The 19472-nt window shown below is 36.6% G+C and overlaps 1 protein-coding gene across 1 annotated transcript; it reads left to right on the forward strand.

Moving 5' to 3' along the window:
• Nucleotides 1-5013: 5013 nt before the first annotated feature.
• LOC120329465 (succinate dehydrogenase [ubiquinone] flavoprotein subunit, mitochondrial-like) lies at nt 5014-18273 on the forward strand. The gene is made up of 14 exons (XM_039396106.2): nt 5014-5175; nt 6001-6252; nt 6565-6620; nt 9360-9447; nt 10190-10354; nt 10947-11095; nt 11958-12173; nt 12755-12851; nt 13408-13584; nt 14362-14565; nt 14776-14967; nt 15964-16107; nt 16460-16573; nt 17801-18273. Exons 1-14 carry the CDS (start codon nt 5116-5118, stop codon nt 17885-17887), a joined length of 2001 nt encoding a protein of 666 aa, XP_039252040.2. The 5' UTR covers nt 5014-5115; the 3' UTR covers nt 17888-18273.
• Nucleotides 18274-19472: the final 1199 nt, after the last annotated feature.

Raw genomic sequence — 19472 nt, forward strand, 5'->3', positions numbered from 1 at the left:
CGAATAATGAGGTGGCGGAGGTCACTGAAAAGCTAAACACTATAAGCAAGAAGTACGTTAGGGTTAGATGTTATTTTGTCCTATCGATTTTGAGGCGGTTGAAGCCACTAAAATACCGAAAATTAGGAGAGTTAAATAGCCAAAACATATCCCGACGGAAGTGAGATTGGATGAAGACCCTGACAGCGGACTGATGAGTAGGCATGCCACTTTTAAATTTATGAATTGAATCGATTCAAACCGCAATTTTTTTCGAATCTGATTTACGCGATTCGAAAGAAAGAGAGCCGTTTAGCGAAGAAAAACAAACACTCCAAATAACACCAATTGCCAGACGGGAATGTAACTGAATTTTTCGTTATTTACTTTTATCGATCTGCCTTCATTCATTTTCATGTTCAGCGCAACACACCCTGATCATCACTCGAGATGCTGACGTGCTGTGTGGGTAATTAATTTCCTTCAATCTGTCAGTTGAGTATTCTACTGAATGACCTAAGTTTCTATCACACGCAAATTAAAATGAATCGTATACCCGAAAGTTCGTTGCAATTTTGTTAAAAATATGCAACAGCACACCTTCTCTGCGACTAAGTTATGGTACGCTTTGACATGAATTGATAAACGATCAGATACCGACTTCTAGAAAACATTTAATTTTGATTGAAATTTAATTTAAACTCCGTTGAAATTGAAATATTGGTACTACTGAAGTACGCGCACCAAGATGTCGCACAACCTGATCCCTAACCTCGTACACCAGTGATTTTCAACCTTTTTTGTATCGCGGAACACTTTTTTTATTCTAAAATTGTGACGGAACACCAAATGAGATTTTTGGAAATAAACTATATTATGCAATTAACTGACATCGATCATTTCGGAATAAAATAAATTAACGAAATTAATAATAGCTTGTCAACTTCAGCTGGAAAAGACGTTACACATATTCCGATTCAGAGCTAGGAACAGAAATGGTATTTTAATGTAATATTTGGGCCTGTTTCGATAAGTTTCAATATTTTATTCTGGCTGGAATTAAATTGAGAGAGACAAACACGCAGCTCTTTCTCGGTGACTCTCAATTTTTCGTGTTTTTTATACTCCTATGGCGGCCAAGAAAAGGGTGGGCAAAATCGAATATTTTTTTCGAATCAAATAATTCGAATATTTTTAACAAATACCGAATAGTCCAATACCGAATATTTTTTATACGCAGCATGTCCAGAACGTCGCCGCCATGGATCGCCGTTGTATTTTGTAAATACGAAAATAGGTATCAAAAATTAATAATAATCGCGCAGTAAACCACACATCTATGTACATAGATTGCCGTGGTATTGTGCCCGAATATAATTAATTTTTGATCCCGTATTTCATTCTTTGAACTTAATATCTGTTTTTATAAATTTTGCAAGCAGTTCACGCACGAAGGCTTTGAATAATGATGTATTAGTCAAATCGAAGTCCTGTTAGACCACTGGTTCTCAACCAATGGGCCATGGGCCACTGGTAAGCCTCAGAGGCATTTTGAGGGGGGCCACAAACATATTATAAATTACAAGGTTTGTTGATTGGAAAAATTGATTTGATAACAAAATCAGCTTCACGCGTCTTGAAAAACAAGACATCTATTTCAAAACATGCCTCGCCGTAACCACCCATTGTGGCGCAACATACCCATTATACGGCAGGAAATGCTAGATATGAATATATATATATATATATATATATATATATATAGTAATTTGTTTGCACATTACATCAAAATTAAAAAAAATATAACGAGAATGTCATTGCCTTCAATATTCGCCAGGCTTGAACTGAGCATAACATATAAAAAATTAACAAAAAACGAATCCACGAGGACATTGTCACATAAATACGAACAAAACAAACATTAAATTACCCAATTCCTAATATATTAAATTTTCAAGTATTCCTCATCCTCACTATCCGTCGGAAGAAATTTCATCCACTTCTTCCTTTTACTGTTCAGCTTTTTAGTGACTTCAAACACCTCATTATTCGTCGGAAGAAATTTCATCCACTTCTTCCTTTTACTGTTCATCTTTTTAGTGACTTCAAACACCGTATTATTCGTCGGAAGAAACTTCATTCACTTCTTCCTTTTAGTATACAGTTTTTAGTGACTTCAACCACCTCATTATTCGTCGGAAATTTTTTTATCCACTTCTCCCTTTTAGTGTTCAGCTTTCTAGTGACTTCAACCACCTCATTATTCGTCGCAAGAAATTTCATCTATTTTTTCCTTTTAGTGTTCAGCTTTTCAGTGATTTCAACCGCCTCATTATTCGTCGGAAGAAATTTCATCCCCTTCTTCCTTTTAGTGTTCATCTTTTCAGTGACTTCGACCACCTCATTATTCGTCGGAATAAATTTCATCCACTTCTTCCTTTTAGTGTTCAGCTTTTTAGTGACTTCGACCACCTCATTATTCGTCGGAAAAAATTTCATCCACTTCTTAAGAAATTTCATCCACTTCTTCCTTTTTGTGTTCAGCTTTTTAGTGGCTTCAACCACCTCATTATTCGTCGGAAAAAATTTCATCCACTTCTTCCTTTTAGTGTTCAGCTTTTTAGAGACTTCAACTACCTCATTATTCGTCGGAAAAAATTTCATCCACTTCTTAAGAAATTTCATCCACTTCTTCCTTTTTGTGTTCAGCTTTTTAGTGGCTTCAACCACCTCATTATTCGTCGGAAAAAATTTCATCCACTTCTTCCTTTTAGTGTTCAGCTTTTTAGTGACTTCAACCACCTCATTATTTGTCGGAAGAAATTTCATCCACTTCTTCCTTTTAGTGTTCAGCTTTTTAGTGACTTCAACCACCTCATTATTCGTCGGAAAAAATTTCCTCCATCTCTTCTTTTCAGTGTTCAGCTTTTCAGTGACTTCAGCCACCTAACTACCCGTCGGAAGAAATTTCATCCACTTCTTACTTTTAGTGTTCAGCTTTTTAGTGTTTTTCAATTTTCACCTTTGGGAACACTTCAACTTCCGTTTTCCCTCCACCTCATCCGTTTCTTCCTTCAGCCTTTTAGTGTTGTCCATCTGTCCTCTGGTGTCCCATCAGCCTAAGCTGTGGTTTGCAGCAGTACAGTTGTGGTTGTTTTAGTTGGATATTTAGTGTTTTAGGTTTATCTTGTGTCTGGTTAATTAATGTTAGTTCTTGAGAAGGGTACCGGTACCAAGAGTGTTTATTTTTGATTTTATGGTGTATGACGGGTTTGGATATTCTAATATTGGTCAATAGGATGTTTTTATTGTTTGAGTGGGGTCTCGTGTAGTTTCGTACCTAACGTACTTCTAGAGGGCGTAGCATAACAATTTTTTCACCTATCAATCCTAACATCCTACCTATCCTTCACCTATCAATCCTACCTGACTACCCCATCCAAAAATTACGTCGCTACGACGTCACAGTGACATAATAAAGCCCTTCAAACTATACAAACTGTCACCCAAGACGCGCAGACGAGAACCTGAAATCGAACAGCTATATTTCTCGTCGCAACGATCCCGATAGGATCGCTGACGTTAGTTAGTTCTTTATCGTCGGCGCCGATGTCATTTCGGGCGATCGTACGTGTATTTGGCAAGTTCTATAACGTGATCGTGACGTAATTTTTGGATGATGTAGTCAGGTGGGGGTTAGGATTGACATGTCAAAAAATTGTTATGCTACGCCCACTAGAAGTACGTTAGGTACAAAACTACACGAGACCCAAATTACGTCACCATCACGTCATACTGTCATGGGGGTTGCTTAAGTATAATACGATCGTCCGAAATGGCATCTGCGCCGCCGATAACGAACTCCCTAACGCCGGCGATCCCTCTCCTATGGCGATCGTTGTGACGAGAAAACGAGAGAAATAGCTTGGGTGATCTTCTGGGCGTTTTGGACGACCATCCGTATACTTTGGTGGGCCTTATTACACCACTGTGACGTTTAAATGACGTATTTTTCTGGCGACATAATCAGATGGGGGTTAGGATTGACATATGCTTGAGTCAGGCTAACTAGAAGTAGGGTAGTGTAGCCAGTCTGCAGACGATTTCATTCAAACCGCTATAAAACAAAAACCAATATTTATAACCTGTTAATTTTTTCACCATAGGTGCATGGGTATTTCTTCTACACTCTAAACCTCGAATTAACTTTCTACGACCAGGTGTTAAAGCTATACAAACCACCATAGTACGACACTCTGAAGGCCTATTTGCGATCGAACGACCAGTGTGCGACCACGGATTTCAAGCCTTGAACATCATTTCTGCTGCGTCGAGACTAGGGCATACGCAGCCATGCGTCAAAAAAATTAGCTTCTAATTGCATATCTGACTGTCATATATTTTAAGAACAAGGTTATTTCGAACAAAACTCGTCAAATTTTAAACAAAGCACCGCATTACAGCAATCAAACAAACAAAAACACGGTGGTCGCAAATTGGTCGACAATCTGACAATGCTATTATCGACGTATTGGAAATGCGCACCCCCCTATTCCCCCTCCTTTAAATGTAGAAACGCGAAACTTCAAAGATGGTTAAAAGAAACAGAACTCTACCCACCTGCCAAGTTTCATCTTTTTATCTCTTATATTTGTATGGATTTTCAAGCTTTTTCAAATGGACAGTAGGTAGTTGGCGACATGGAAAAATGATCCGTTCACCATATTATCTCAGCAATCTGTTTTAGACAGGGGAAATCGGGACAGGGTTAACAGGAAGGATGAGGCAAGGGGGACTTTGAAGTTGGACATCGATGCTCGAGAGACAGACAACTCACGTAACTGCGTACGGTAATGTACTTGCTTATCGACTGGCGTTAGTGCCGACTGACATCAGGTGTAGGTCAACTCATCACGACAAGGTTTCAATCTTTGGGTTCGACTTTGTTTTTTGCTGATGATGTCTTTTATAGGCTATCTCTGATGAGTTGTCCGTGCAGTCGATTCGTCCGCCTCCCTCAATACGGGTAAACATGAAAGAGTAGAGATTAAATGTCAAAGTCTCAGGCCTTCTTTTAATCTGCTCTTCACAGATCATATTTTGTATAGACTAACATTTATCAGTTCCGCCAAAATTATGGCATCGTCACTGTTAAGAATAACATCAAAGACTGCTGTGGGTTTAACAAGATCGACAGTAAGTATTGAAAATGTTCAATTCCATTCAAATATGAAGTTTTTAAATTGTACTGCCACTAATTTTAATATTCAGATATCTAGAATTTCAAATGATTTGATAGCTTTTAATATTACAAATTGAGAAATGCAGAATTTATTATGACAATTAGGCATCACACTATTAATTTTTCAGTATATTTTTACCACTAACAGTCAGCTTGTTTATTTTTATGATATATTTATACGCCCTATCACTCCGATAATGGCTCTGGACAATCAACGAGTCTGGTATAGTTTAGTACCACACGCATTTCTAGTTGGCCTGGCTCAACAATTTTTGCATATGTCATTCCTAACCCCCACCTGACTACGTCACCAAAAAATTACACTACTACGACATCATAGTGGCGTAATAAAGACCTCCAAAATGCATGGATGGTTGTGTGATTGTGATGTCGTAGTGACATATCTTTTGGATGGCATAGTCAGGTGGGGGTCGGGAATAACAAATGCGAAATTTGTTATGCTACGCTCACCGGAAGTACTTGTGGTACTATACTATACCCCAAGCAACGTCTGCTAGGTAAAGCTACTATATTTCACAATTGGTCTTTCCAGTTTGACAACGCCTACTAATTCATCACACTCTGGGTGACTTTGTGGGAATGGGATTCAAACCTGAGATTTTTAACTTGTGATGTCAATTTAATGTCCAGCCCTTTGAACACTAGGTCATCATGCCTACTACGGAAAATTTTATAATTGAATAAACTTATATGTATAAAGTATAAGTTAAATATGTATATAAGATGATTTATTCACCCAAAATGTTTAATTTTTCAAGGGTCTGAATGTACTACCATGCATTACGACTGGATTAGATAATCAGTTCCACACTTCAAGCAAGACAAATACACTTGTTAAACGAGATCAGATGTCGAATGAGTATCCAGTCATAGACCACACATACGATGCTGTTGTTGTTGGAGCGGGGGGCGCTGGTCTTCGAGCTGCTTTTGGACTTTCAGAAGCTGGCTTCAAAACAGCTTGCGTCACGAAACTATTCCCAACGCGATCTCACACAGTGGCTGCTCAGGTTTGAGTCCTTTTTTCCATTTTTTTGGTTTCTACCAGGTTCGACATGTTTTTCGCGTAATCGGAATTGCAGACTCTCTATGTTGCTAAAGTATTTCAAAACTAACCACTGGAACTCAAAAAGCACTAATATTATTAAGCGTTCTTATTAACAGTGTAGAGAACCTGTACATTCTGAACTTCTGTTATCAAGATGTGATATTTCATGTAGTTCGGAGGTTCGTGTCCCTTAGTTCTTACCCTGGTTCCAGTGTATTTGTTTTACTAGTGATTGTATCATATCAATAACGAATCTTGTTATTCTTTCTGACAGGGTGGCATAAATGCAGCTCTTGGTAACATGGAAGAAGATAATTGGAAATGGCACATGTGAGACTTATTCATTCTTCATCTTTTATTTTTAACCATTTTGAGATACATGTAGGGATAAATTATTGAGATTTTTGATGGGGAAAGCTCTTATTAGGTCTGAAACCAGGAATCCAAGTTTGCCATGGAGTTGGACCTGATGTTATATTTAAAAACTGCCCATGTTCTGGAGTCAAAGTCAAAAATTTTGTCCCCAGACTTGGAATTTCATACTTTCAACTGTGATAATAGTGTAAATTTTGTGATAGTAGTAGTTCTAGTCAAATCTTTGTCAGTCTGGAGTTGATTTCAAGTTTTCTGACTCTGTTCTGACTTTTTGATATTGAAGTTGGAAGTCAAGTGGCTACTAGCTCTCATTAGGAATTATGTTTCAACAAGATTCTGAAAGTAACATTGGTTTCTTACTTTTTATAAACGATTTATCGAACAGCTCTAATTTCCTGACAAAATTGTTTGCCGATGATGCCTGCCTTCTCGATAGTGCGAAGGATTTGATCACACTCCAAGCCAAAGTGAACACTGGAATTAATAAAGTATATGAGTGGATGATATGCAATAAACTCACTGTAAATGTGGAAAAATCCAAAGTCATGTTATTCAGCCCTAAAAGCCGGACTAGAAATTCAAGTCTTTCAATTAAAATTAATGGTATTCCACTAGAAATCGTCCAGTCTTATAGATATCTTGGGCTTCATATTGACCATCAACTCAAATGGAACAGCCACATCACTGAAATGTACAAGAAACTCTCCAGATCAGTAGGGATTCTGGGAAAACTCAAGTATTATGTGCCGAGCCCAACTCTGCGGACTATTTACTTTGCTCTTTTTCAATCACATATCCAATACGCCTTAGCTGCATGGGGCTCCGCTACTCAAACTAGCTTGCGTAAATTAGAGATTTTACAAAATAGGGCTGTTAAAATTCTCTCCGGAGCACCAGTTCGTTCAAACATAAACACCCTATATCATAAAGCCAGGGTGCTAAAATTGTCTGACATCTATAAATTAGAAATTTCTAAGATTATGCACCAGTTCCACAACAACCAATTGCCTGCAGCTTTCGCTGATTATTTCACTGTTCTCAGTAATGTGCATGAGCATAACACACGCTCTTCGACAAAATCGAATTTTTTTGTTCCCAGATTTTCGCTAAGCAAGTCCCTAAACTCCTTGAAGTATAAGGGTGTTGTAATTTGGAATAGTATTCCCCAAATCTTACGTGACTCTTCTTATGAAACTTTCAAAACAAAATATAAAAAATTCTTGCTGTCACCTTACCAGTCTGCTGTGATTGCATCCAAATGATGTGGCCTCAGCACTCGCTTGCTCTGCTAGGCCTATACCTGTAATAATAATACTTTTTTTCAATTTTTTCATGTCCTCATCTTATTGCATTCTTGCCAGTGATTTGAATTATGTAAAGTGTGCCATGCTAATTGCATGACCTGTATTTGTTCGTAACCTGCACAATATAGTAAACTACTTTTCTTATGTTTGAGATGGTTCATGAAGCTTTGTACGAATTCATGGAATTTAACCACATTGAAATTCTAAGCCCATCTGCTCAAGATCTTGGTTAATTAGCATAACATCGTGACTTGTTTTCTCTTGCAGTCAGTAAAGCCCAAATTGTTTATCTGATTGTCATTATACTCTTATATAACATTGTAAAAGTATTACCTGACAAATAATATTTTTTTATGTACTTTTAAACTTTGCTTCATTGGTTCACTCAACTATTAGACTACGGTACTTGACTCTTCTTAGTTTTGCTGTTTCATGTCTAGTAGTCTATCTAGTTTCCCAGTGTGAATGTTGATACTAGGTTACATTCGTTTTGAATGACTGTTATGGAATATCTTTCACATTTTGATATTTCATGTCTTCCCTGATTTTATATTTCCTGTAACGTTATGTGAAGCCCTGACTCCAGCTGCCAATCACTAGATCCCATTAACAAACAGGTACCTCAATTCCTTTCTAGCATAAAGGTATGGTTTATTCGTTGGTGATCCTGTTGTCGCCCTCAGCAAACCATGGGTTCCACTGTAACCAATAACCATGCGCCATCAGAATTTGACATTTATTGCCCATTGTTAGCTAATGGGCATCACAATAGTATTGTTGTGATACAATCCACTAACGCCATCTCCATGGCTACCGAATCAGTGGTGTTCGGAGTTGTCTTTTCTTTTGTTGAAGCCTAAGTGACTATTATAGTCACTTTGGTTGAAGCGAGCGATTGCTGGTTACAGCAGATCGTCTCGAGATATTTTATGTATTTTTTTCCTCAATTTATTTAAACTTAGTTCGTTTTTTTGTTTTTTATATTATAGTGTTAGACTTATTTTATAGGTGCCGCTGCTCGATAACCAGTATTGGTTTCTCGCGTCTCCTTCACCCTGAAATATGGCCAATTTATATTTTAATTTATTGCAATTTGTATGTTTGTGCCTATTTTAAGTATGGTGAGAAATAAACTACTGATTACTGATTACTGATTCTTTTGAACCCAAATTTGGTAATAGATCTTCCAATATGATTCGAATTCTCACCGAGCATCTCTATTCATACGTAAGTACCGTAGTTTCAAAATGTATAGTTTATTCGACAACGGTTGTGGTGCGGATGCTTTGTCAGGATTGTAGTTCAGGATGTCCAACACCTTGTGGAAATTTTCTCTTTACTTAAATCTACATGTACTCGCTTACTCTAACATGACTCAATAATTTTCCAGGTATGACACAGTAAAAGGATCAGATTGGCTTGGAGATCAAGATGCAATTCATTATATGACAAAAGAGGCTCCTGCAGCAGTTATTGAGGTATAAAAATATTGTTTTATCATAAAATCTGACTTGAATTAGCTATGATACAGACCAAGACAGTGAGATGTTATTTTTCATCCATATTCAACACGAATCGAATATTATGATGACGCTTCAAATTTGTTATATTTTATATAGTAAAGTCTTGATTTTAGAAAGAATGTTAAATATTCAATTTGAAAATTTTTCAAAAACTTCAGTAATCTTTTGACACTAGATAGAAAATCAGTTATAATCATGTTTATGTCTATATTTCCAAATACTAAATTCAATCTTTACAAGAGGAATACCCTCCACAGGACAAATTGATTCGAATTTTTCAATGGTTGAAGATTGTTGTTGTCGCTATAAGGCTATTACATTTATTTATTCACAAAACTTCTATGGGCTATATGGAGTTAGATTTTCACTTTTATTTTTGTGTGACAGGGATGACGTCATCAAAATAAAAAATTAGCACTGTACTGTGGTTCTGTGATCACAATTCAGTGATCTTGTAATGAGACTGGTGGCACTGTTAAACGTTTGATGCTACTTTCATTTTGTTCTTCGTGCCCATACATTTGAGCATCGCTCTCTTGTTTCAGAATGGTTTGTAGATGGATGCTTATTCGTTTTTGGCCATCTCTAATGTCACTATCACTTTTTAAAGTTTGATACTAGGTTGGCAGTAGCAGACAAATTATTAGAACTATATCATTGACAAGATTTTTAATTAACTTCTTCCGTCCTCTTTCAGTTGGAAAACTATGGAATGCCCTTCAGCAGAACTACGGAGGGTAAAATCTATCAAAGAGCTTTCGGGGGACAAAGTTTACAATATGGTAAAGGAGGTCAAGCTCATAGATGTTGCTGTGTGGCAGATAGAACTGGTCACTCATTACTTCATACACTATATGGAAGGGTTGGTAACCTATTGGATATCATACTAGTAGGATAGGATTTATATATTTATCTAAGGAGAGGGGAAAGCCGATTAGACAACTTATTATTATAAACAAGTGTATTATTGGAATGCGATAGAAATCTGTGACATAGTATTGAAGGGCAACTATTGAAAATTACAAATCAGTAAAAAAGTGCCTCGATTAATACCTGGATTGGCCATACATACGATTATTGAAAAATGCCTAAACATTTTTGTTGGGGAGGGTGATAAAAGTTCTTATATTCAATATTCGAACATACTGATAAAACTATGTATGTGTAGAAGTTTTTTGAATAAGTGTCTATAAATAACATTTAATAATGTACTATTTAAGACTGAAAAGTTTTCCCTATTATGTGCTGTGATAATTTATGACAAAAATGATCTAAAGTATAGCTTTCTGGAAGGCGCTAACTAAAATAGGGCTTTCCAGAAAGCCTTTACTTGCTTGTTGGACTTGCTAATAATTCATTATCCAATATTATGAAGTAGGAACTCCAACTTTTGTAGTTGTGAAATTGTGAACAAAACTATCTTTTAAAGACTTTTTATTTTTATCAACTTCCAGTCACTGGCATACGACACAGACTATTTCATTGAATATTTCGCACTTGATTTAATAATGGAAGATGGTGAATGCAGAGGAGTCGTTGCACTCAGTTTAGAAGACGGAAATATACATAGAATAAGAGCAAAGAACACAGTCTTAGCAACTGGGTAGGCATTTTTTTATATGATGGTTACCTACGCCTTCGCCATGTATAAGCAGCTGCTAATATCTGAGAATTTGTCGGGAAGTCGTAATTTTGAAAGCACCTTTCTGTTCGTGTTCGGCAATGCATAACGCAGAGGGTGAGGTGAGGTGGTGGGTGTGTTATTTGAATCAGAGATACATAACCTGAGATGACGAAGCAGTTAAATCTAAGGCTTTAATAACTTTCAATGTGCTTGAATATGGGATTGTCTCCCCTTCAATCAGTGGGCACAACAGGTTTGCTAAATTCCGTTTTCATATCAATTGGACTATATCATTGTATTCCTCAAGTTCTAAACTCCTTATATATGTAGGTTTGAAACTCTAGACTTGTGTGATTATCAAACTTCTATAATCCACAACCCCCTTTCAAATACTCTCAACACTTGTGGTCTCTTGCTCTTTAATAAAAATACCAGTTTTGTCCATAACAAGTTTCCGTTAGTTATTTTCTTCGCTATGTTTTAATAATAATGAAAATCCAACAAACGAAGGTGAAATATAAATGCATTGCGGTCGTAGAATTAAACAAACCATAGTCAGTTACTCGAAATTACTACTGTAGTCGTTGTGACTACATAGTGAAAGTTACCCGGACGGACTGAACCAGATCACTCTTAGGGGGCTGAGGCCCGTTTTACAAATGCTGTCTTACACCTTAACTTCACATCTGTGTGATGGTGGGCGGAGTAAATATTATAACTTATAAGAATCGTGGAGAAATAAAATTCGAAAATCACAGTAAGAGAATTTGTCATTGCCTGGCTGCCTGCCATACTTCACTTACATCCCCAACATTACACTTTATATTATTCTTTATTACAGAGGTTATGGTCGTGCCTACTTCAGTTGCACATCAGCGCACACATGTACCGGAGATGGAACTGCTATGCTCAATCGTGCCGGACTTGCAAATCAAGATATGGAATTTGTGCAATTTCATCCCACCGGAATTTATGGAGCAGGATGTCTTATCACAGAAGGATGCAGAGGAGAGGGAGGTTATCTATTGAATGCGGAAGGCGAAAGATTCATGGAAAGGTTATTTCAACTAATTTTTTTATTTTTTTTTATACATTCATTCACTCCTTTTGCTCTGAACAAGCTTCCACTGATATCTGAAGAGATATGCAGGGGGGGGGGGGGTACTATTTTTAAAGGGATAGCAATCTCTTCAGTTTATCACTCTATAATGAGTAATAACTAAATTATCCCACCCTGGGTAAAATGGTGGGTATGGCCCATCTATGGTCAAGATCTCATTGACAGCCTAATTTATGAATCTTTATAACTGAAAAAAATAGTATGCCAATTAAGTCAAATGTTTATCACAATTTTTTACTTTGGGAAATTGTGCATATTTGGAATGCAGTTTTTTGTATTTTTCGTTTTCAGTTGAACAAGGCTGAAATGAGGAAGCCATATTCAAAAATATTTTGCAGAATGTATTCGGAATGTTGACTCAGTCTGTTTCGGCTGTCTCATCAAAATTGAACTTTCACTCGATTGGTTAGGGTTTACCAGCGATGTAAATACGACTACCTATCATAGTACAATGATAGGAGGCATAATAAACTTAAACATACATAGTAAAAGATACATTTATGATAAAATTTTTCTAGGTATGCTCCAACAGCCAAAGATTTAGCATCTCGTGATGTTGTATCAAGATCAATGACGCTAGAAATAAGAGAAGGAAGAGGCTGTGGTCCTAACAAGGTAGAGGAATTTTTTAGTTATGCCTGTTTGTTCTGAATCACTATCCTCTGAGAATACCAATTTATTCAGATTTGAAATGAAAAGATTCCTGTCCTTCAAAAATATAGTAACTTGTGTAGGATGAAAGTTTGAGGTGCCACTTCAAAATGTACCATATTAAATTATGATATCAGTCTTTATAGATCTATCTGTTGTGAAGGCCATTCAAATGGCCATTAGGTCCATACCCACCAACCCCTTGCTAATGACTTGGTTGTTCTTGAGCCCTGCAGTCACAAGAAAATTACTCATGCATGTTGAAAATTCTTCAAAATTATCTAGCGAGTCCAAGGGCCACAAAATTTTTTTTTGAACAAAAGTGGTCCACGAAAAACAAAGGTTGAGAACCACTGGGCAAGACATTACAGAAGTATGTTGACGATAGCTGCTTCGATTTTACTATTGTATCTTTGCAGCGAGTGGTAATCTACTGATACTTATGTGAAAGTATGGAAATGGTTAGTTACATGGTATTATAATTGTCGTTTGTTCATTTATTCATTTTGTTTTTATCCAGGATCATGTTTATCTTCAACTTCATCATCTTCCACCACAACAACTTGCAACACGTTTACCAGGAATTTCAGAAACAGCTCAGATTTTTGCTGGTGTTGACGTTACAAGAGAACCTATACCCGTACTTCCAACAGTTCATTATAATATGGGTGGAGTGCCAACAAATTACAAAGGACAGGTGGGTAACCAGTTTGACTTAGATTAAGTGCTTTTTTAAAAAATTTCATTTGGCTCTTGTTTCTCTGAATGATTCAAAAAACTGTCTCTGATTTCAAGTTGACTGAAAATGTAAATCCAACTCCAGAGGCAGAAAATACTAACTTTTTGCATTCAGGAACTTTGGCTTATGCACATCATATTACGTTTTTTTTTGGAAATTTTTAGCTTTCACTTTCGTTTCTGCGGACAATTTTGACTCTATGTCTATGAATGGTCAAAAATATGACATTCAATATGTCTCTGATTTCAGTAACAGAAAAACGAGAATATCGGTCAGAGACCGAAGACTTATCGATCGAAAGTTACGGGATCCCCCAAAACAGCGCTCTTACTCCATAGTGACACCTTGTGTCCCATCACTAATTAATTAATATCTCTCTAATTATACAACATAATTAATCCAAAATCAATAGGCTTCTGGTCCTACATATGATGAATGCACATGCAAATTCTGGAGCAGATTCAATCTCGCTTTCGTGAGATATCGCGTGCATCTAACAGACAGACAGACAAATACCTATCAACATACTTACCGATTAAAACCAATAAGTAATAGGCCTAATCTATATCTTCGAAAGATTATCTAAATTCTCACATCTTGGACCACAAGTTAACAATGATTTAACAATATAATTTAGACTGAAAATAAGATAATATTGTATGATATAAGTAACATTAAAAAAACGTTGCGTCTTTTTATTTTTTTACAAGATTTATTTTTCATCTTTTATTCCAGGTCATTAGATATGATGAAAATAAGAAATCAGACGCCATTGTTCCCGGTTTATATGCCTGCGGAGAAGCAGCATCAGCCAGTGTACATGGTGCTAATCGACTCGGTGCAAACTCACTTCTTGATCTTGTTGTATTTGGCAGAGCCTGTGCTTTAACAATAGCAGAAGAGAACAAACCAGGAGAACATATTGGACAAATTAGACCGGTGCATTTTTACGTTTTACTGTATACTATAGAAATAACTAAATTAATCTATTGAATTTGGGGACTGTCTGTGTTAGCCAAGTGAATATACCCCCTGCGAAAGTAGTAGGCCAAAGAAATTAGTTACCTCCATATTGGTACACACAGTTCTGGAGAGCCTCTCTAATATAGGACTACTTAAAAAATTATTTATACAAGTATGCTTTTACAGGATGCCGGTGAAGAATCTGTTGCTAACCTAGATTCTTTGCGACACGCAAATGGTTCCACAACCACTGCTGATTTGAGGCTAGAAATGCAAAAAACGATGCAAGAGCATGCTGCTGTATTCAGAACAGGAGACGTTCTAAAGGAAGGAGTAACAAAGTTGCAAGACAATTATCAACAAATGTCAAATTTAAAGGTGAGAATGGTTGTTTACATATGTACTGTGCAGTACAGGGCTTTGACTTGGACTCGTATAAAAAAAATTCCTACTTTGAATATAGGTTGCAAAAAATCCTGAGACTTTACAGATCCATTTTAACCACACAGGGCTAAGACTTAAAGCATTGGTTCTCAAAATGGGGTCGCGGTCGCCAGGGCCCTGTAGCAACTTTGACTTTGATTGTGACACAGAAGTAAACTTCCACGTCATGCTAATACATGCAGTGTTTCTCGAGAATATATTTTGAAAATGAAGGGAGAAATTAATGAAAGAAGTTTTAACATTTACTCAAAAAAGCACAGTTTTCTGTAAGAAGTAAAATATGAAGTGCACGAAATATTCTCCTATGCTCGTTTTCTGGTGTGCCTGTTTCTGATGAGACATGGTATTGCACTGTCCTAAATAGAACCCAAAATAGGTGAACTGCTGAAAGCCAAGCAATATGATAAATGAATATAACGTGTTGCTATTCTGAATCCTTCAGTGGACCACGAGTTATCATAAAAATGATAAGGGGATCGTTATGCAAATTTTTTTTAAAAGTTTTAAAACCAATGCCTTGAGAGTTCTGAAAAAATTCTTACTTCGACGAAAGGTTGCAAAAAATCCTGTGACTTATACAGATCAACTTCAACCATATCAATATATCAAAAGTATATGTATACTGTCCAGCTCTGAACTCTCAACAAAACCAGATTATAATAACATTATAATCTGTTTTTATTTGTCTGATGAGAATGCTTTTTTGAATTCCAATTACAAAAATTGACTTTGAGAAGACAGGCGGGAGACAGGATTTTGACTCCGAGATGCTAGACTCTGAAGAGTTTTTGCACCGGACTCTATTTTAACATCAATAAAAACATGCCAATCTCTGAATCTGAAACCATAGTTCTGTGTTCACTACAATCTTCCCTTTCATTACAGATATGTTCCTGTTGTTTATAACCATATCTTACTTTTTGTTTTCAGCTATTTGATCGTGGAATGATTTGGAATTCGGATCTCGTTGAAACATTAGAATTACAAAATTTAATGATAAATGCAATACAAACCATTGTCTCTGCAGAAGCAAGAAAAGAAAGTAGGGGAGCTCATGCACGAGAAGATTTCAAGGTGGGTAGCTAAAAATTTGAAAACTATCAATAACAGATTGATAACTCACTGAAGACGAAAAAACATGTGTTATTCGCTCAATCAGCGTGAACAATGCAAGCTCTTTCCCATTAACGAAATTCAGCCTGTATTTGCATGGGGTGACATTACAAAAATCTATAACTATAAGCGAAGTAAATTATACTAAAAAGTTATCCACAAATGACCAACATAGCAGAAAGCCAGAAACCTGAGGTGGACATTTTGTCTTTTTCTAAGCATAAGCAAATTTTCTGAAGTACCACGCCAAGTATAATTATTCTCAAACTACTTAAACTTGTACATTCTTTTTCAAAACGATTTTTTTTCACAGGACCGAATTGATGAATATGACTATAGTAAACCTACTGCGTCTCAAACCAAATTACCGATTGAAAAACATTGGAGGAAGCATACTTTGTCATACGTTGATGCCAAAAGTGGAAACGTGAGTAACAGTCAATTTCCATTTTTTTTGACATATTGGTAAACTGTTGTTGATTGAATGATTGAAATTACAATTAAATATAAATATCTATGTGATATTGGGACAACACATTTGACCGTAACTTTGTTGAAAGCTCAGACCAAGATCGCATTCCAGGGAAACCATTAAGGCGACTCAATCTTATAAGGAGCCATAGCCTATAGTCCAGTGACTAATCCATATGGGGTAGGGGGATTGTTAACCTGTTATTTGCTTCAGATGCATTGACTTGCATGTCCATAATGCATTGACTTGCATGTCCAAAATGTGCTAAATGCCGAACCATGTTCTATGCACGTAGCCAGGTATTCTGGTACTATTTTCACAAACACTTAAAGCGATTTGCCATCGTTCCCGCATTTTGGATAAATTTTCACGTACATACACCCCCAAGCGTATATTTACCATTGCTTTCGCTTACTAGAACAATTTCTCCTAAACATACCCCAAAATGAATATTTCTTGTACCTGAAAGCGATTTCCCGTTATTCCCAATTTTTTGTGAAATTTCCCACTTTTTAGTGAAATTTCCCGTAGTTCCCGCATTTTAGTTTTTGCAATTTCCCGTAGTTCCTGTTTCCCGCATTTTAGTGGATTTCCCGTAGTTCCCGTTTCCTGCATTTTAGGGTTGCCCTTATATATTTAGGTAAGGCAATTTAATGGTATAATATTCGGGTCTGGTATAGTACCACATGCACTTTTAGTTGGCCTGACTCACCAATTTTTGCATATGTAATTCCTAACCCCCACCTGACTATGTCACTGCGATGTCAGATCAATGTAAAAAGGCACTCCAGAATACATGGATAGTCAATCAAAACGTGCAGATGATCATGCAAAGTCGAGCAAGCTATTTCTCTCGTTTTTTCGTCGCAATAACCCAGATATGAGAGAGTTAAGACTGCCAACCTTTGGATTTGAGAAATTTGAAATCGTCCATAACCAAATATTGACAACCAAAACATGTTGTTTGCAAGTTTTTTCCAGTTTTTATTGAAATTTTGATTCCTTCACTCCCAAATGTAGATGAAATCATCTTATAAGAGCTATGTCAACTTGTATATTTGCTTTTAAGAGGTCTTGACTTAAACCCTATTTTTTTTTTATCTAGAAACGCATGCAGGATTAGCGTAATAATAAGTTAGCTATCAATTTGAAATAACGCGTTTCTCATTTTTCCCTCTTAAGGTCAAACTTTCCTATCGACCTGTGATTGACGATACAATGGACGAGAAAGAATGTAGTCAAGTACCACCTGCTATCAGATCTTATTAAAATTTATTTCGTTGTTTCATTTTTACATTATTTTCGCGATTGTTCCAGTTCAAACATGCAAGAATGGTGTTGGACAGCTGTGTTTTCCATATTCCCTTTTCTCCTGATTTCCAATATTATATATGACATTTTCTAAGTTTCAAATACAGCTTATTCGTCAATAGCACAATTTTAAACTCAATTTTCAAAGAATTTCTGTGTGTATCTCTCGACAGTCTTGGGATTTTAAAATACCAGTGAATAATCATCAAATTTCTCAGTCTGGTTGAATATTTGAAATTGATATTGGATGGGGCTTTTCTTTCCTAGTAAAATAGGTTATTGTGAAATTTATATTGTTTGGTTTATTTATCAATAAATGGTAACATGGAGAAGTGTTGAATTTGTGGGAGATAGATTTTTCATATTCATTTCGGATGAAAACGTTTCAGGTATGTATTAAACTGGAACTATGACAAGAGATTTCATGAATCACCCTGCGACCGCGAACGATCTCCTCTGAGCAGAACCGTATCCCTTGCCTGCATAACTTACTGTACGAAATGTTTGCGTGCATTTTTAGGAAACTGCTCAAGTCTTTTTAATTGATACCCTGTGTCTTGTGTATGAGTTGTCAAGGTTCATGTATTTCCATGTTTAATTTGTACGCTGTCGAATTAGTCAAGCGTTATGATTTTACGACATCCACATTTGCTGAGACTTACAAGTAACTTATTACCCCGCAGTTTACGGCTTTCTCGAATTTCCCTTGGCGCTCGTTGCGAAAGCGGCATGCAGATTATCAATGCATCTACAGTAGGCTACACCTTGTGAGCTATGAACAGAATAAATTTATTTCAACGCAGGTGTACGGCCCTTGAGATTGCAGTCTACCATGCTTATAGGCATCGGTGGGATTGTTGCGGTGTTCATATTGCGGAACTGTTAGTTGTTGGTGCATGGATTGAAGACATTCATTTGGGGCTTCAAAAGGCAGGACACGACTTTGGTTACCCTGTGGGAATTTACCCTGCGCCTACTTATTCCACACTTACTACTTTTCACTTCTTCTGTGTCTGTTGTATCTCCTTTACGACTCTGTTCGTCTATGACATAGACTCTATGTCAGCTGTTTCTTCGCCTCACTTTTGGTCTTATTGGACAAGAAGTGGCATTATATAGATCGTTCTTCCTAAGAGTTGTCAGTTTTGTTGTCGCTGGAGCGACTTTATTACTAATGGACAAATGAATCTCAAGTGCCGAAGATGAAAGTAGTCGCCAGGCTATTACTGTTATTGTTTTTTAATCAAATTTTCTCGCAGATTCATTATTTCATCCGAAATTTCGCGTCGACAAAAGCAAGCAATTTTATTTCAAAATCAATAGGTGAATATCACGCAAATCACAACTAGTTTCAATTATGTTATGCAAAAAGAGGAATGTTCTTTACAGAAAGTAGCCTGATGCATAAATTCAGACAAGTGTGTCATAAATCGTGTGTTAAAAATGTAAATTTCGATGCATTTTCTACACGATATTGGCAAGTGTTTTCTTACAAACTTGAAAATTCTAGCATATGCGATATACCATCACAATTGATGCGGAA

Source organism: Styela clava, chromosome 12, assembly GCF_964204865.1.
Source record: "Styela clava chromosome 12, kaStyClav1.hap1.2, whole genome shotgun sequence".
Taxonomy (NCBI): Eukaryota; Metazoa; Chordata; class Ascidiacea; order Stolidobranchia; family Styelidae; genus Styela; species Styela clava.